General features: G+C 41.4%; 1 protein-coding gene across 1 annotated transcript in view; it reads right to left on the bottom strand.

The window, feature by feature from the left end:
- Nucleotides 1-18,030, bottom strand: part of MALT1 (MALT1 paracaspase) — an 18,487-nt gene continuing 457 nt past the window's right edge. The window contains exons 2-16 of the mRNA XM_021545347.3: nt 17,330-17,496; nt 15,319-15,440; nt 14,773-14,923; nt 14,473-14,651; nt 14,166-14,262; nt 12,351-12,377; nt 11,231-11,263; nt 10,175-10,378; nt 6,921-7,098; nt 5,721-5,795; nt 5,214-5,341; nt 3,504-3,653; nt 2,633-2,790; nt 2,312-2,437; nt 1-1,577 (exon numbers count right to left, since the gene is read on the bottom strand). Of these exons, the coding sequence (XP_021401022.2) occupies nt 1,113-1,577; nt 2,312-2,437; nt 2,633-2,790; nt 3,504-3,653; nt 5,214-5,341; nt 5,721-5,795; nt 6,921-7,098; nt 10,175-10,378; nt 11,231-11,263; nt 12,351-12,377; nt 14,166-14,262; nt 14,473-14,651; nt 14,773-14,923; nt 15,319-15,440; nt 17,330-17,496 (2,260 nt within the window). The 3' untranslated portion in view covers nt 1-1,112. The remainder of the gene's footprint in view (nt 1,578-2,311; nt 2,438-2,632; nt 2,791-3,503; nt 3,654-5,213; nt 5,342-5,720; nt 5,796-6,920; nt 7,099-10,174; nt 10,379-11,230; nt 11,264-12,350; nt 12,378-14,165; nt 14,263-14,472; nt 14,652-14,772; nt 14,924-15,318; nt 15,441-17,329; nt 17,497-18,030) is intronic.

Consider the following 18,030-nt stretch of genomic DNA (forward strand, 5'->3'; position numbering starts at 1 on the left):
TCTACTCATGAGATTTTTTATTACTTCTTAGAGCTGTCCAAAAATGTCAGTCTTACATAACTAAACCCACTCTAGTTTGTGACACATCAGAATTCTAATAATACTTTTTGTACCTTATATATACACACCACAGTTTGAACATCCTAGAGCTGGCAGGCAGATGGAGTCTAACAGGAACTATTCCATCAACAGATGCTACTACCACCGAGTTCTCTTTGCTCAGTCTGGGAATGAACTGATGGGCAAGGCAAGAAAACATGTTTTCTTACAGAGACACCATCTGCCAGCTTGAGAAGCTGTTGTCACCAGTGACTCAGGATAACTTGTATAATGAAAAACATTATTAATACCATTCTCAAGACAGGCCTATTATTAACTATACATTAATTGTATTGTAACTATTGTCTAGCATCAAGGCTATAGCAGTAAGAAAATACTGTAACTAATTAGTCTAAAAGGAAAATAACTGTAAACAAAATTACTTGAGAAAGGGCAGTTATTTATTTTGGGTATCAGATCAGCAAAAATCTTAAGAGTGTTATGTAAAAGGAAAAAAAAAAAATCAAAATAGCAACAATCCACCACAGTATGATTCCGTGACTTTGCTCCCTCTGATTATCTGTAGTTCTCTTAAAAACAAAAGTGATGTCAATTTGCTGGCTCGTCAGGTGTTGGGTTCCTTGCACAGATCTTATCCTCTCAGATACTGCCAGACACTGGACATCTGGCAATCAGAGAGGAGAATGCAGTCAGAGCTGCTTTTTGGCTACATGCAAGGCACTGGAACATCAGTGACTGATCCTAACACACCATGGCCAAAGAACAGAATAGGAAACTTTGAGCAGTTCAGATTTTTCTCTGTACCAAACAACAAATAGTAGGTGAAAAAAAAAAAAACCAAAAACAGAAAGAATGCATTTTTCATTCCTAAATCTATTGGTCCAGTTTTGTCTCTTAGGATATGAAAAATGTTCATCACAACCTCATTCCCAGCACCTACTCTAGACTCTCCAGGGCCTTGTCCAGAAGTCTCCAAACTCCAGAAGATGGAGAGGCAGTGGAAGCCCCTCTGTTCAAGGATGCCATTCTGGTCTACTCCAAGCACATCCCAGCTACTGCTGTTCAGAGAAGCTAAGGCTGTCAGAGAGAAAGAATTCCAGTTCAACAGTATCCTCAGTGGTCTCTATTGGCACATTACGCTTTTCCACAGTGGGTGAGTAATGCTGTACTTTGTGTCCTGAAGCCAACATCCTGGAAGTTCCATTGCAGGAACACGCCTCTGGGTGTGTGATGCTGTTTGAGCAAACACAGTTCAGATGGTAAACACCTGGAGAGGAATTGGGTTGGCAATGACTAGGGATGTAGTATTCAGCTGCCTCTGGACTTGATTCTACTGGATTAAGAAAAGGATAACCAGGCATGCAACATGTCTGGAGACAGTTCTTGGTTTTGAATCCAGGGTGAAGCCCTAATTTAGCAATAAGGGGCTTCCCAATATTAATCTCCTTTCTTTCATCCATTGTATCTTCCATTCCTGAATACTCATAGTGCAAGCAAACAGTGAAGATTAAATGTTCCTGTAAAAGCAGAAAGAGGGGGAGAGGAAAAGTTACACTTCCTCTTCAAACAAACACTACAGGAAACCCTTAGAGAAGCTGCAGTCTTCTGGAGAAGAAGAGTGACCTTTTTAGGAGCTAGAGACACACAATGGGCAGGCCTTGCTTCCTGAGGTCCTCTTTTGGTCACTACTTGTTCACTGAACAGTCTGTATTTCCAGAAGCACTTGTGTTACCTCAACTGCCAAAAGCACTGAAGAAGAGATGCCAGGCTGTGTCTGGCACAGATGTTCATGACACAAAGATACAGAGACACTGAGCAGTGCCCAGTCTGCTGAAGAGAACCTTTCAAAAACTGTATGCTCAGGAGCACAGGCTGATACACAGCACTTTAATCTCCTACTAATGACTTTGTAAGAGGCGGCTCTGCTTCAGGTCATGTTCTTCCTGAGAAGTATAGGAACACCCTCAGAGCATGCAATAGGTGATCTGCACAAAAATAACCATCTTGGCCAAGTTCAGCATGAGCCTGGAAAATACAAAGGGCCTTGCACACTGGTTTCGGGACTGCATATGTATTTTACTGCCTTTTACTTTTCAGCTGAAATGAAAGTCACTGAACTGGGTTATTATCCATTCTTTCCCTCCAAAAAACTTACTACACTAACCATACACAGCTGCCTCAACAGAACGTCAAAGCAACATAAGTAGTGTCAATTATCTGGGCATACTTGTAATGAACAGTAAATACTAACCCTTAGTTTTTGCAGTGAACTCAGCCTGGTGTAGAGGCAGTGTTTGGGAAGGTCCTTTGAGACTAAATAGCTTCCAGTTTCCTCAGGAGTTCCTTTATTGGCCTCTTTAGGATCTACATCCAAGGCCTATTGCAAGAAAAAAAAGAGAACTTAATTGATGATACAGAATTTGTAGATCATAAAATAGTATTTCTTTCAGTTTGAGAACTTGCAGCATTTTAGACCCATTTTATTATACAAGATGCAACTTGCTATGGGTGGAGCAGAAAATTTTCAACTTCAGTGGAGCAAGATCATGAGACAGCAGCAGGAAGCACTTACGAGTGGTAAGTCTGTGATGTAGGCTCTGCAAGCTGTGATTTCAGGGGGCCTCTTAACTATCCGGGTATAGATTATCATGACATTGGAGAACTCGGCTGCAAACCCCAACTGAATCTGAACACCACACTGGAATTCAAGGGACATACTTTCTGGAAGCTCTGCCAATAAATAACACATTGTTACAGTCTAAATATAAATTTAGCATATGCATTTTTCTTTTTCAATCATTTAACAAACAAGAATTAAGTGCTTGGGATCACAAATAAACATGGGCATCTCTAAGAGAGTCTTCCTGTACGACGAGTGGTCTTAGAATGCCATCCCTGACCCTCTGCCCCAACTGTCAAAAGAAATCTGAAGATGTACTCCAACAGATTTAGGCGAAAAAGGTAAAAACAGGTCTTAAACCCCACTGGCCTTCTTAAAAGGCTAGCAAGCCTGGAACTCATCTCAGTCTTATTTTATTTTTCTTAGTTGTCTGCATTGAAAACTTCTTTTCATCATGCACATTTACCATACAGTTTACCTGCCTATTTTAGGTGATGACTTTAGAATGAGATCAATGACGTCTTACAAATGTCACTACTAGACATGCAGTACTGGGAGACTGTGACAGAAGACACACAACCCGTAAGTCTCCCCTCCAGTGTCTGAGTGGTCTTAAGTATACTGAATATACATGAATTCTTCATGGCACCTTGTTCATTACTATCTCACGTAGGGGTAAACACCAACCCAAAAAACTCCCAACTGAACATAGTAATGAAAATGTAGCTATAGCCTTGAATTTCTTCCATTTCCATTCAATAGTACATGCCCTCCCTTCTCCCATCATGGCAGCAGCATCATCTAAAAGCAGACTGTACTGTACCATGAGCTTTGGCCCACTGCAGGTTCCGTGCCAGGGACTCTGCAGAAGATGTGCTTTGTTGAACAGGATCAGTTAATGCCCTTTTCTCTGACAAGCTGCTGCGGATCTCCAGGGCTTGCTTGCCTTTGGTAAGGGGACACTTGCCCATGTCTAAAAACAAGATGCAGAGAGGTTCTTTCAAAATCAATGCTGCTGCAATTCCAACTCAATTAAGTACCTTCCTGCAATGTGTGGTTACTGTGGTTATGCCAGAGCCAGCACATCCATTAAGAGCTGCAGTTTTACAAGTACTCCTTGCTCAGCTTTTCCTTCCCTTAAGGCCAAAGCAGTTATGTAGAACCCTGGCCACCATCGTCCCCTGTTCCTCAGAGCCAGTCCAAGCAGCATCACAGCTCTGACGGGGTAAGGTCCTAATTAGAGTGGCTAATTTCAAGAATGTAATTCCATTAGGGGAGATTATTCTAAAGAACTGGGGGCAAGCAGAGTATTCCAGGTTTAGATACAAGGGCCTGATATTGATTATTTAACAGCATCACTAATGACCCATGTGTAAGGACAGAGAACAAAACTTGGAAAGTTTGCAGATGATTAAAAACTGAGAGGAGTGGCTGATACTCCACAAGACTGTACTGCTCTTTAGAGGGCCCTGGATGGGCTGTGTAACTGAAAGAGAGGAGTGTCATGAAGTCCAGTAACAGGGAACACCAAGTTCTGCTCCCAAGCAGGAATAATCCCTTGCAGAGGTCCACAAAGGACCTGACTGATTGGGACGCAGCTCTGCAGGGAAGGACCTCTTCGAGGAAGGACCTGCTTGGGGATGTAGTGGCCACAAAGCTGACCATGAGCTAGTACTGCACTCTTGTGGCACAGGCACAGCAAAAACCACAGAGCCAGCAGGCTGCAGCCTTTTCCATGGGGGCTGTTTCCGTGGAACACTTAATGGGAACATTCCTCTGGCACTGTCTGCACAGAACCTGTGTACACCCTGACACCCAACACCTGGGAATACTCACACCACTGCTTGTCATGCTACCTGACAAGTCAATCAATCTTTCCCTGCACTCTTGAACATAACACAAACAAAGCTCTGTGACCTGTAGCTGCCCCAGGCTGATGAACCCAGAGCAGAGCTGGGCTGATGCACCTACACACACCAGCCTGACACTGTTCTGTGCTTGGAGCAGGTGTTTGCCCAGAAGCATTATGCTTTCCCTCCACTCATCTCACTTTAGTGCTTCTCCCAACAAAAACATCAAAAACACAATCAGTGAACCAGGCAAATGAACACAGTGCACTGCCCTTTTTTACTGCACTTAGAGAACAAATCGTTATAATTGCTATAGCACTCTGAGGCAAGTAGGATTATGTTAATTGTTTAAATGAACATGCAAATGACTGGACTACCACAAGCAGCTGGCACCACGGGACAGAAGAGCAGTTTTGTGGATGGACAATTCAAAGCTCCATGCAGAGAGATACTCAGAAAAGTATAAAACTGAACACTACTAAAGAAGCTGAGCATCAGGAATGTTGTTAATATGCTGCCCAGTAGCACCTGCTATTTGAAACACCTGCTATTTGAAAAACCAAAACACAAGAAAGAGATTTAATTAGCGTAACACATTCACCATGAGAGGAAAGACATGGAAGCGAAGTTGTTTTCAGTAATGCAGACCGTGATGACTGTTAGTGCAGTAAGCTGGAGCTCACCTTCTGCAACTTTATCAAGCAGAACAGTGACCTTCTTGTCTTCTAACAAATGGTCCTTCAGGAACTTCATGAAGATGCCATTGGCCAACCCCAGCTGCTGAATTTCATAAGCTTCTGCTCCTTGGCACCTGTGAGATCATCAGCATTGGACAAGGAAAAAACACTGAAAAACCTGCAAGATTAAGAGTAAATTTACGCTGGGAATGGGGAAAGAAACCCTACAATTTGAAAACCAGGTTGTGTCCAAGGCAAACCTGCTCTTCCCTTGCAAGCAGCTGATGGAAGTGTCTCTTAAAATGACATCACAAACTAGACCTGTTCATCAAACTGCTCATTTGAGAAGCTTAAATTTATTATCAACAACTTTAGTAAAGCTCCTGACTACTTCTATTCAGCAGTTTTTGCACTTGAAAAGTGACCAAGGTTAGAGGCCCACAGCACAGCTCTGAAAAAGATCAGCTACACAATCTCAGTCATTTCTGTGGCACAGAAGAATAACTTCCTTACGTTGCATATCCAAAAACAATATTGGCCGTAACCTTCAGAGCATCCAACATAAGAACTGTGTCATCATATTCATTTCTGTAATAAATGGAAAACACAAGAAAGTAAAATAGTAATTTGAGAACTCGTAATGGCAACAAAATCAAAACACAAAAGAGAGAGTTTAGAACCAGTATTTGTTTCACTCCTACAAGTCTGTAATGAATCCTGATTCTCAAATACAAAAGTCAGCACCATCAACACTCCGCCTGAGGGCAGTTTAAAGACAGAAGCATCAGGCATTACCCAGAGAAGGGCATGCTGTAGTAACCAGTAGAGTTTAGCTGCAATCTCTGCAAAACACAACTCTGATATCCATCCATTTTAGGTCATTTCAAAAATGGCATGGTTTTAAAAAAAATTTTCTTTTCCCCACCAAACATGGTGCTGTTAGTACAAGGCTTACATCGATGGCTTTTGTATTCGGTCAGCTGAACTGGATCATGGGCATTGCATTAGCAGAGAAGTTCAGAGGCTCCACAGATACTAAAGCACCAACAACTTTCTGTTATGAAACATTCCTCAGAGACCAACTGCCAGAAGTGCTGACTGAAGAGCTGATTTCAAGTGCAAGTTTAATTGATCATAGTAGTTTCTCAACATGGAAAGAACACAGTACTTTGTGTAGAAAAATCCCATAAACAGTTGGTTTTTAACCTTTACATAAAGATAAAACATCCTCAGTATAGAAGCAAAATCCATGGCTCTCAGGAGTTCTAAAACAAGGATTTCCCTTGAGCCCTTCTGCTAAGTTAGCATGCCTTTCATCACAGGGCTTCTCCTTCCTCCCTGTAATGAAGAAGACAGTTAATGATCCCAGGGGAAAGGGTCCTGTTTTTTCTTTAAGATGCCAAATTTTACTTTTATCTGATCAGTCTCTTTATAACTTTTAAAAAACAACAGCAAGAAAATAAATAAATGTCATTGAAATCAGGAGGCACCATGAGGTTCGCATCTCTATCCAAGGCCATGGGCAGAAGTCTGTGGGTGAATCCTACTGATGCTAAAAGCACTCAGGGTCAGGCTGTGAATTCTCAGAACCATGAACTTTGCAGTACAGTGAATTCTCAGCCTAAAGACTCCTCATCTGCAGGAGGCCCAGCTTTCTGTTGAGATCCCAAAGAGCCGAGGTCAGCTCTCACCACCCGGGAATGTAGGAGATACCTTTTGCGACACATATCCAGCAGGAACACGTTGAGTCCCGTCTGCTTCTCCTGCATCAGCCGCAGGATGTTCTGCACACACAGGCAGTTTGCTGAGCGGTAGGGATTCGGGGCATCAACAGGAACCATGAAACTGTTCCCATAGTTTTCATAGCCATGGCCAGCATAGTATAACAAACCTGAGTTTAAAACAGGTGTGATAGTGAGCAGTGCATCAGATACTTCTGTCCATTTTAGTGGGTCAAAACCATCATGCACAGTGCTGATTGTGGGCCAGGGAGCTCACTGAAGCTGCTCCAAGCTACATTAACATCAACTCCGCAATACACTAACACAATAAATTAAAGGAAGCACAAAAATCACACATGCAATAGAATCAGTTAGATACTCGCATAAACACACCAAGTTAAATACTCTCAAAATGCTCTAAGTAGCTATGACCTCTAACAGAGACAGCCTGTTGTATGTGATGTGTAACTCACAGATAGGAACGAGGAAATGTGCCAACTGTAAAACATCTTCTCCGCATGTGCAATTACGAAGCTCTGAGCAGCAGTAAGTCTGCGGCTTATGAACAGAAAAGAAAATGCTGAAGAGTTTGGTAGGACTACAGAGCACACGCCCGTTACCAACTACCAACAGCTCATGTTCTGTTGATTGCAGCTATATCTCCTAGTTACAGACTCATGACTCTTCTGGGTCTACTAAACAAACTCTTTGCATGCTTACCTAGCCAGAAATTACTATCCTGCTATCATGTCCCTCATGTGTCACTACACAACAGTCTACAACATTTTAAGATTTAGAATCTTCAGTAAAACATGCAATATTTTTGTAGAGAAACCAACCTGATCAGGGAATTAAAGAAAGTTTTTCTCAACCTTGAGAAAGGGAACTGCAAGCTAAGACCTAAGATTTTCCTTATATGAATAAAAATGTCCAGTATGAAAGTAATTAAAATTTGCATGAGAATTAGATGGATCTTAGAATCAATAATCTCTACTGCCATAAAATGCAGTTACCAGAGGCTTGTATGATTTAATTGGATTTTCCTATTGCCTATTCCCAGTGCTGGTTTTCCTTAATGATGCAAATTCCATCTTCTAAAAAGAATTTTTATTTATCTAGTCAAAGCTGCCTGCAGGTCAGATCTGCAATTAGAATATAGTGCTCAGTTGAATAAAAGCTAACAGAAATCTGACAATTTATGCTGGCCAGAGATATTGTGTTCTTATCTTGTTATTCTTACCAAAACTTACCGAAAAATTTAAGTCACTGCAACACTGGCAGATTCAGATAAAACCCAAAATAAGGCTCACCCTAACATACTAGCTCGTGGAGGTGGACATGCTAGGTGTTTTCACCTTTTCACTACACACAGCTACAAGAAATGAAAATATGAGGGCTACCTGAGCCTGGTGAGCTTCAAGAGAGCTAAAAATGATATGAAGTGCAACTGCATAATCTTGTGTCAGGCCCTAGGCTAAAAAGAAAGCCTTAATGTGATTTCCAGAGCTCAGATCTGAACCTAAATCAGGGTTATATTTGATATTCTATGTATCTGAGCATATACTCTGTAAGTAATTGGACTGACTGACGACATTCCTTTTCTATCCTTGGCAGATGACTGTGCTATGTGCCAAGTACCTGCAACAGTTAATACGTTGAGCTCAACATCAGAAATAAATCTGCACATACCTGGGGTAAGTGGAGTAAACATATTTGGAGGGCCTCGACGGAGACTCGCATACAACAATTTTAAGTAGGCTCAAGTTCCTCAGAGACGTCAGCATTTAACTAATATCTGCCTCCCTTCCCCCCTCCCTCTCATTTAAAAAGAAAGCAGCCTAAATATTTTTAGTCTTTCCAACACATGGGTCTGTGCTTTTTTACCCTGTGTGGAATACAATGTTAATTGCAACCTACATTTAGAACAGCGCAGACTTAAGATGGCAGAGGAGACAACCATCATCACTTTGTTTACTACTCCTGCTCTTAAGGACCAGCATCTGAAATGTCACTTTCCTGGCAGTAAGCCAGAATTACACAACCTAGTAAGCATCAGGTTTATAGAGCAGGGACTAAACAGCAGTAGTCATTGTGCCTCTTCTATTTGAAGCTATGTCCACTAGAAAAGGCTATAAATCGTTACCTATTTGTGCACTGGCAGCATCTTTTATAGGCTTTAAGCCATTCATAGCCACTATGCAGAAAGAACAAAGTAATCATTTAAATGGGAGTAGTTATTGCCAAACACCACTGAAAAACTGTTCTGGTTACCTTTTGTATCAACTGGCTGGAAAAGTACAACTGCAAAAATATGCCATGTAAGAACTTTCATATAGTGCTGCTGAGAAATTAATCAAAGCCTTTCAGTACTTTACTTCCTACATTCATGTCCACAGTTAGGGAGAAAAATTGAGAAGGTGCAAAACTCTCAAAGCTCACTTAAACAGGTAAGCCCATCTATTTCCCAGGGAATAATAAAAGCAAACTGCTCTCAAAAGCCTCATGTTCCTGCCAGACCAAGCTTCGTGTCAGGCAGATTTTGGCTCAGATATAAATGCCCAAATGTCAGGGCAGGCAGTTCTGCACAGAGAGAGCATCAGGTAACACACCCGTAAAAAAAGCCACGCTAAGAAATAAGCTGACCTTGTGTTCCAAAAAGGGATCAAATAATGTTTTCTCAAATCGATTTTTACTACAGAATGGAATTCTGCAATCCACTAAATAGGGACCTGGGAAAACATTTTGCTCTCTGTCCTAAATAATTTCTGGAGTTTTCTATACAATCTTAGTAAAATGACAGAATAGTGGCAGTCAGCAGAAAACGTAAGAACTTTTCTTACGCTCCAAACCAGATCACTCTTGGCCTTTTCCATGCAAGGTTTTTGATCCATGCATCAATTCCATCATGCTCTTCTCCACTTCTGTACTGTGCTTTGTGCCCCAAAATCAAATCGAGGCAAGCAAAGTACTATCAATACTATCAAACAAAATAAAAGTCTGCACTGCAGTTTTAGGTGTGGCTAAAGAATGAAGTTCAAACATTTGATCTGTTCTAAAAGTAAAGGAACTAAAACATTTTAACCGAAGTCAGAGGATATGCTGGTGGGTACCTTTAACTTATTCTTCTCATTCTACATACATCATATTTACTACCATGAATGTTGCTTGGCAGAGGCAAATACCAGATGTTTGCTACTTGATACATACAAAACTGGCCTACTTCAGAAGGGATTTACGTGTTCTTACCATAAACTCCTTTGTCCAGGAGAAGCAAAAATTCATCCACTGCATTGCGCATCTCAGACTCGGTAAGATCCAGCAAAGATACAACTTTGAAATCCAGCTGCCTTAGTAAACTGGTCAATTCATAGACATCTACTATTGGAGCCTTGAGCTGGGGATGATTCCAGTAGCTCATGTTTCCTATTAACAGAGCCACCTTGTCTGTGGCTGCCAAGACACACAGAGGGAAAAAAAAACATGTCACATTTATATATTCCATAGATTCAACACCTTTAGATTGAAAGTTTTCCAAAGTGAAAAGGGTATCAATCTCACTTCAGGCACAATATTTTATCTGATTTTACAAGTCATCCCACATCAACAACCCAGCTCAACTCTCTTTTCCGCCTGAAGAAAAAAACTCACCTGCATGAGAGAGGAGCACTTACAACACTCCTCCTCACACTAATGAACTTGAAAGAGCCATTAAATTCTGGCAGGGGCCAGCAGCCTTTCCATCTGGTGTAGTATCAACAGGACAACATGCCTGACTACTCAAGTCTACAGTGCAAATTTAAGTATGTGATTTAAAAACCCAGCAACTAGTCTTCATATCACATGTGCTATCCATCTCTTTATGAGCTTCAGCTCAGCATCAAAGGATCCACATGATGGAACGGGGATAGCTGCAAGGACAGCATTTCCTTAGCAGACAGGATAGCAATCCTTTCTATCACATCATCCCAACACCGCTGCCTCCAAGTGTGCAAAGGAATGGAGTAACACACTGGCTAAGGTCTGGCCACAGGGATCTGAAGCAGTAAACTGAAACAGATGAGAAGCTGCAAACGTTTCACAGGGTCACTAAAAATACTGGTGCCCTTGGCACAGTTTACACCTGAAAGGGCAAACAAGCATTCTAAAAGGACTACACAAATATCCACAGATCTCCCTCCCTGGAGCTCTCTATTTGCCCCATGGGTCTTGCACTGGCAGTGTCAGTAGCAGCAATACTCAGGAGCAGCAAAATCTGCATCCTAGATGTCAAATACATAGTCATTTCAGTACAAAACTACTTACCCACAGGTCTGTGACTTGACTCTTCTTGTGGGTCTGTTTGAAATAGAAGAAAAGAGCAGCGTGTCAGCGACTCCAGAAAATGAACTGCATCCTCCCCACAGCCATAGTCTAGTAGCACTGCTTTCCCTAACACTTTCCTAGTTTAATGCAAGAAAAAGCCCTCTCTTAGTTTTGGTGGGGTTTGGGGGTGTTATGTTGATATTGTTGTTTTTGTTTAGATTGTTTCCTTCACTCTCTTTCCACAAACAACCTGACAGGATGTGAATAACTTATTCTATAGATTAAGAAAGAATAGATGCTGAATCTCACAAACTGCACACTGGCATTTTCAGTGACATCTGACCAGTTCATCCTCTCCAAACAAAAAGCAGACATGCAAGGTGGGGGATGCTTAGCAGGGATTCCCATCTGAATGTGAAAATTATTTTATTCTGTACTTCACAGAGGGGTGGCAGAGCCACTGCTGTGCCAAGAGAAACAGTAAGCAGCATGCCAAAGTGGTTCACCTGGATAACATGACACAGTATGACAGAAAAGCCTTTCAGTGGCTGAAACTGAGACTGGGCAAACATAAACGAATTTGATATCTAACCCAGGATAATATCTTTGGGAGTTGAGGTTTTGGGAAAACTATATCAGGGATAATTCCCTCTGGAGCAAGACTGTAAACCAACATTTCTATAACAACCACCTAACAGTCTTCAAATCACACTGGCTGACTCCAACATGACTGAACTATGCCACTCAACATATCATGAGTGAGAGGCAGACACCTCACATCTTTTTCACCTTAATTATCTGAGAAAGCAGCAATGTCCTAAAACCGAGTCTCAAGAAACCACAGAGAAGAAAGAGAATTCCCTTTGTATCTGTGTAAGTGTATGTGCAGCCTTGGGCTATTTTACTAACAGCACCCCTATGATTCTCTATATGCTTCAAGTGAAATCTCTTGGAACTAGAAAGCTGTGCTGCTCTTAAGGTGATACCAGCTCCTATTCAGTTCTCAGTTACAGGTACATCCAAATACTGTAAAGTTTATATTGCAACCCAGCGAGCCTTCAATTACTTGTAACATAAAATGAAGATGCCAAGTTAAAGTTTTTCAAAACTTATCACTCACCTGATTCCTGAAGATCACTTAAATCTTCTGTGAAGGAAAACACCAATAAAATAATAGTTTAAACAAGAAGCAGAAACCCCATTTTATTAGTAAAAACATAAGTGCCATGCCATTATTAAACAAAGCTGAACAAAGAAAACAAACTACGTTTCTAAAATACTTTTGACTTTGCATTTCTGCAAATCAAACCTTTTGTGTTTATTCCACAGAGAAGAGAAAATCCTATAGCAATACATTAAGCTGTGCTAGACGCAGCATTGCAGTACAGTAGATGTAAAAACTAAGTGGGGGACAGTTATGACACCTCAATCCCACAGGCATGCAAGTAGGTTGAAGGAAAAAGGAAAAAGTATCAGAATCATCCCACTGAAGAACAGACGTTTGAGGGGCTGCTGAAAAAGCAACATCCTGAGCAAAAAATCTGATTTTAGGAAGCCACGTGTATTCAGAAAGACTTCAGATACAATCTTCAAACATCCTAAGCTACCACGGGTTTCACCTCTTTCTTCTGAGAACACTGGAAAGCAGGGGAAAAAAACCTAACATCCTTGAAGCACCAGTGCTCTCTCGGAGCAGCCTCGCACCACTGAACCCAACCCCACGTGCTGCGGATATTGCAGCTTCCGAAATGCTCAGCAGTCGAGGGAGGGATGGTACCAACATTAAGGGTCACAATACACTTCTTCCTCCCTGCTGCAACAGTGCAAAGGAGAACAGAAAACATCCTGAGGACGGTGCTAATAAGACTTCTGCAGACATGGAGCTGACATTGCAAGTAGCTCTAGCCAGCTCTCTAAGATCATCCAGGTTCCTGAATATCTCCAGATCTTTTTTCTAGCATGTTGCCTCCTGAGCCCCACCAGAGAAATTTCCAGATCATTTGAATACCACAAAAGAAGGAAGTAGCCGTGTGATCTAGATCATGTGTCCAGGCAAAGAAGAGAGAAGCACATGCAGAAGGACTGTTGCATCATCCATCAATGTTTTAACCCCAAGCTCTTAACTCACAAATGCCTTTCAGCAACACACTCAACAACCTGTCACTCCCATCACCAATTGTTAAAACTGATTCACAATTAGAGGTTTACATTACCTTCTGTGCACTCCACTGCCACAGCCCTCCTTCCTTGTGTTTTAAGGAGGGAAAAAAATTGGAAGATGAGCTCTCAGTTCTGAGAGTTAGCACACAAAGTGGAAGATAAAGGGCACTGTCAAGCTGCTCTGCAATGTGGCTCACTTTACAGCAGTGCAAATTTGCATTGGCCATAACACTCTACAGTAATGATTCCTGAAACTCAGGAGTACTAAACTAGGGTGTCTCTTACGTTAGGAAGTTACATGGTAGTATTGTCAGATCTGGAAGCTATACAAACAGATCTGCTCCTCTTCAGTTCCCTGCAAATACACATGCATGAACATGAAACGTGTTCCTTCATTCTACTTGAAATGAACAAGCTCACCTCTCCTGATTGCTGAAGGACTCCATGTAACAGAGTTCATGTCTCCAGCAAGGGTTAAAGTGTTTTAAAGTTTTTAGTTGTCAAAAAGCATATATCAGCTAGCAATCTGCTAACAAGCCACATACATGCCGGCAGGGATGAAAAGGGACAGTACTTCTGTACTGGTTATCATAAAAACCCAAAACTCCAAAATTCCATTTGCCAGATGCAAGCACAGGTGTTTTAACAAATGGATAAACTAAAAATATAGAAGGCATGAGCTTGTCTTAATACTGAAAGCTTCAAAAATATATTTTAGTGATGTAGAAGAAATGGACAAAAGAGCTGACCTGTATGAAATAGAAGAACTCTTTACCTATAATGACTTCTACTTTCTTGCTGTCTTCGTCCTCCCGGTCATTGAATACATGACACCAATATGTTCCTTGATGTCCCACATCCACGCAAGTTACCTATGCAAGCATCATCACAATCATCCCAACAGAACTCCAAAAAATACCTGCATCAGGTATTTAAGCCTTACATCTAAGCCCCACAGGCAAGAAAGAGTAAAAAAAACTAGCAGCGGTTCTGGAGAAATTCTTTTCTTCAAAGGAACTTTCTGTGGTAAGCTCAAGGTGGTTAACGTTAGCTCCCAAGTGTGGCCCATTGCAGTAACTTACTGTGTAGACATTTTTGCTCCCATTTGCCAAAGGAAATCCATTTCTGAACCATTGGTAATGAGGAACTGGGTTTCCAACAGCTCCACATTCTAGTACCAAAGCATCCCCCACTGTCAGGTTTTGTGGCTGAGGCTGATTACAAATGCACAACTTGTTTTCAGGCAAACCCATTAAGAGCCCTTAAAAACGAAAAGGAAGTAACAAGAAAAGGAAGTGTGAGACAACCTAAGCACAGCAACAGGGACCCAAGTGCCTTGAGGAAGCAGGAAGGCACTTTCAGAAGGTGTTTTTGCCACTCACCATGAGGCATATCCTGAAGCTCACAAACTTCAAGGCGTGCCCACCGACTGAACGTGAAAGAAGATTCACTGTTCGCTCGGCAGATGTAAAAGCCAGAATCCTTTACACTCACCGGACTCAAAACCAGTTCTGGAGAATTACCATGGGGAACCTGCATCACAGATGAACCAAAAATACTTCCATTTCAATTGGTTTAATCTTAACCAGGATCAAGCATTATTATATTTATTTCCAAGTCCTTAACACCATCCTCAACTCCTTCACTTACTGTAGCCTGAGACAACTGAACTTACAGCTTCCTTTCTGCCCCATTGCACATTCACAGCCCCCAGGAATGAAGTGGTGTGAACATAAGGAATCACAGTTTTGTTTTAGCATGTTCATAGGATCATCCAGCTTTTCTTAAACTTTCTGAGCATTATGAGTATATACAGCAATCTTCTCTCATTGTGAATAAGAGTCTTAAAAAAAAAAAAAAGGACGATCCAAAATCATTATGTGTTATTTTCACTATTTAAAAACCCTGCATTCTCTATGAACTCTTACCTCTTTTTCCTGCTTGAACCACTGGTATTGCACAAATGGGTGTCCTATTGCCCAGCAGCACAACTTGACAACCTGACCAGAGAGCACTGCTTGAGAGTCTGGCTGTACAACAATCTTTACACCTTTAAGACAGAATTTACACATAGAAAAGTTATGAAGAAATACAAGTCCATAATTTATATTTGCATTTAAATTGCCCTTGGAGCACAGAACCTTTCTGTCATTAAATATACTTGAAAATAATTTGTTTGTACTGTGTATACGCACAGTTCCAATTAGTTATATTACTTTAAGACATTCAAAATTGTCTTCCACTACACAAAATCCATGCTCAAATCGATAAGTACTCGATGGAGCTCATAAAAGGTTTAAAGTATATCATTCAGATATTTTAATTTTAAAGGAAATAATATGTCTCATGGTATCACAGATCCCTTTTTGGAAAGATATTCTCAGTTTTAAATGTTTGTTCACTCCCAACGATTTTTTTTTTTGAGCTGTTCAGATTAAGGCCCAGCCTGAGGGAGTCAAAGCAGTCAGAGTTTAAGTCCAACAGAGCACATTTTCCTGCTATTCCTTATACACTCTTATGCCTCTGATTCATGCAGAACATAGGGCTGGGGTTTTCTGCAAGGTAAAACTTTCTATTTCAAATCTTAACTGACACCACTCCAATATGATGCAATTATTTTCTTAACCTAAGGTATTCCAGATCTTGTTACAGCATGGTCCCAAAACCAGGTCCACTGGTATAGCCAAAGTCATCAGAAGAAGGAGAACGGAACATTTAAAAATCATGATTTGAAACATTCTTTGCTCTGGATAGTCCAACTAGACCAGAACCTACAGAGACAACAGCCTGAAACGGAGAGCACACGGCGTTTGGAAATCACATAACCTTGCCTGGCAGAGCAGTGTGTTCCATCAGCTGCCTCCACTCACATGATTACTCTGAAAGAGTAGAACACACCAGCAGCTACTCCAAAAAAGCTGCAGCACTTTGAAATTCCCTGCCTTCCTTACTCCAAAATCACTTCCTTCTACACCTAGCACTGGAGATCAGTACCTCAACTCCTTGTTTAACACTTCCTCTTCCACTTTCTGCAGTTAAACTGTGTTGTTTTTGAGCATCACAGTCCTCTAACATTAACCAGCAGAAAAGTAATTATGCTATTTCAATTTAAAGGACAGAAAAATTAAGAAGGCTTGCTCTTTCCAAAACTTCCACTTTTTTTTTTTTAATTTCCCCCAATTTGCATCACAAACAGCTCTTAAGAACATAGATGAGAAAAATCCACTGGAAGATAAGCATTTTGCACTCATCAGAAGCATTCCAAACAAGTTCTAAGAAATCTGATCCATAATTTCTTTCCAGTTTCAGTTCCTTTCCTGTGGTTTATTCAGCACTACACAGTCACTTCCTGCACGTACCATGGAATTTAATAGTTCAAAAAGAAAAACCTTCCAGCTCAATTTTATGATAGATTACAAAGACACATAAATATTTCTTCCATTTTCCTTGGAAAATGCAGAGCATAAGTGTTACCTTTGAATATGGCAAAGTGACATCTATGGTTACTGGACTTTGAAACCATGCAGATTCAGTATTCATAATCTTATTAATAATCTGCCCTAACTGGACCCTTCCCCTTCACCTGGGATAAGTTACTGACACCTCCAGACTCCAGTGCTGGCAGCACTACCTGTCTGTCCATCTCTGGTCCATAAGCATCTCCCAGAGGCACATGCTGAGACCAAACCCCAGTCAGCAGACAGAATGACAACGCCCAGCACACCCATGGAGCCAAGTCCAAGTCTTCAACAACACTGCACGAAGGTTTGGCTTACATTTAACCTCAGAATCAGATCAGCCAATAACCTTGGTAATCATCTGGATCCCAACTAGCTAGAATTCAAGCACTAAAGTTGCTTTTCGCTACTGTAGAGTGCTACCTTGAGTGTTCCCAGTGTAAAATCCAGGGCCGCAGTGAAAGCACAGCCCAGAACTGACCTGAGTGGCTCAGACACCGGAGAGCCTCTGTGTGCTCCAGGGCCTGCAAGGACTCCGCCAGCTCCACGACAGTGCAGCCCCGATCCCCCAGCAGCTTCAGGAGACTCCAGCTAGGACTGCCTTCTGGCTCCAGCACCTGGAGGGAACACTGCTCCAAGTCGAGAGGGCTATGGAATAATGTGAGAAAGACATGGCATAGACCTTCTCAATACCTTTTTCTCAGAAAGGACCCGGGTAAACAATCACTTGTAGATAAATAAAAATAGAGATGGGAAATTCCCAGCTGATTTGGACATATTTGCAGCATTTCCTTCAAGTTTCAGGAGTACAGAGGTTATTCAGTGACACCTCCGCAGACAGAAAGTGGTATTAGTGAGCTGGATGGTATAAGAGATGCATATACCTCACAAGTTTCAGCAAATGTATTAAGAAACCTCCTATTTTTCACTTTTAAAGTGTCAGCAGAAAAAGTAGTACAGCATCTTTCATTTCTATGAGCCTGACTCAGAAGCCGTAGAGAGCGAGTCAGACTCTTAACTTCAAAGTACAGGAAGACTGATTTTAAAGTTGTTGTAAACAAGTGACTGCTGGAGTCCAGCCTAACACACCGACTGTACAGCGTAGTCACCTGTGTCTGAACTTGTAGTTTCAACTTTGGTGTCGTTGTCACGCACTTTCAGTCACAGGCATTCAATCAACAC

The sequence above is a fragment of the Lonchura striata genome, chromosome Z (genome assembly GCF_046129695.1).
Source record: "Lonchura striata isolate bLonStr1 chromosome Z, bLonStr1.mat, whole genome shotgun sequence".
NCBI classification, from domain to species: domain Eukaryota; kingdom Metazoa; phylum Chordata; class Aves; order Passeriformes; family Estrildidae; genus Lonchura; species Lonchura striata.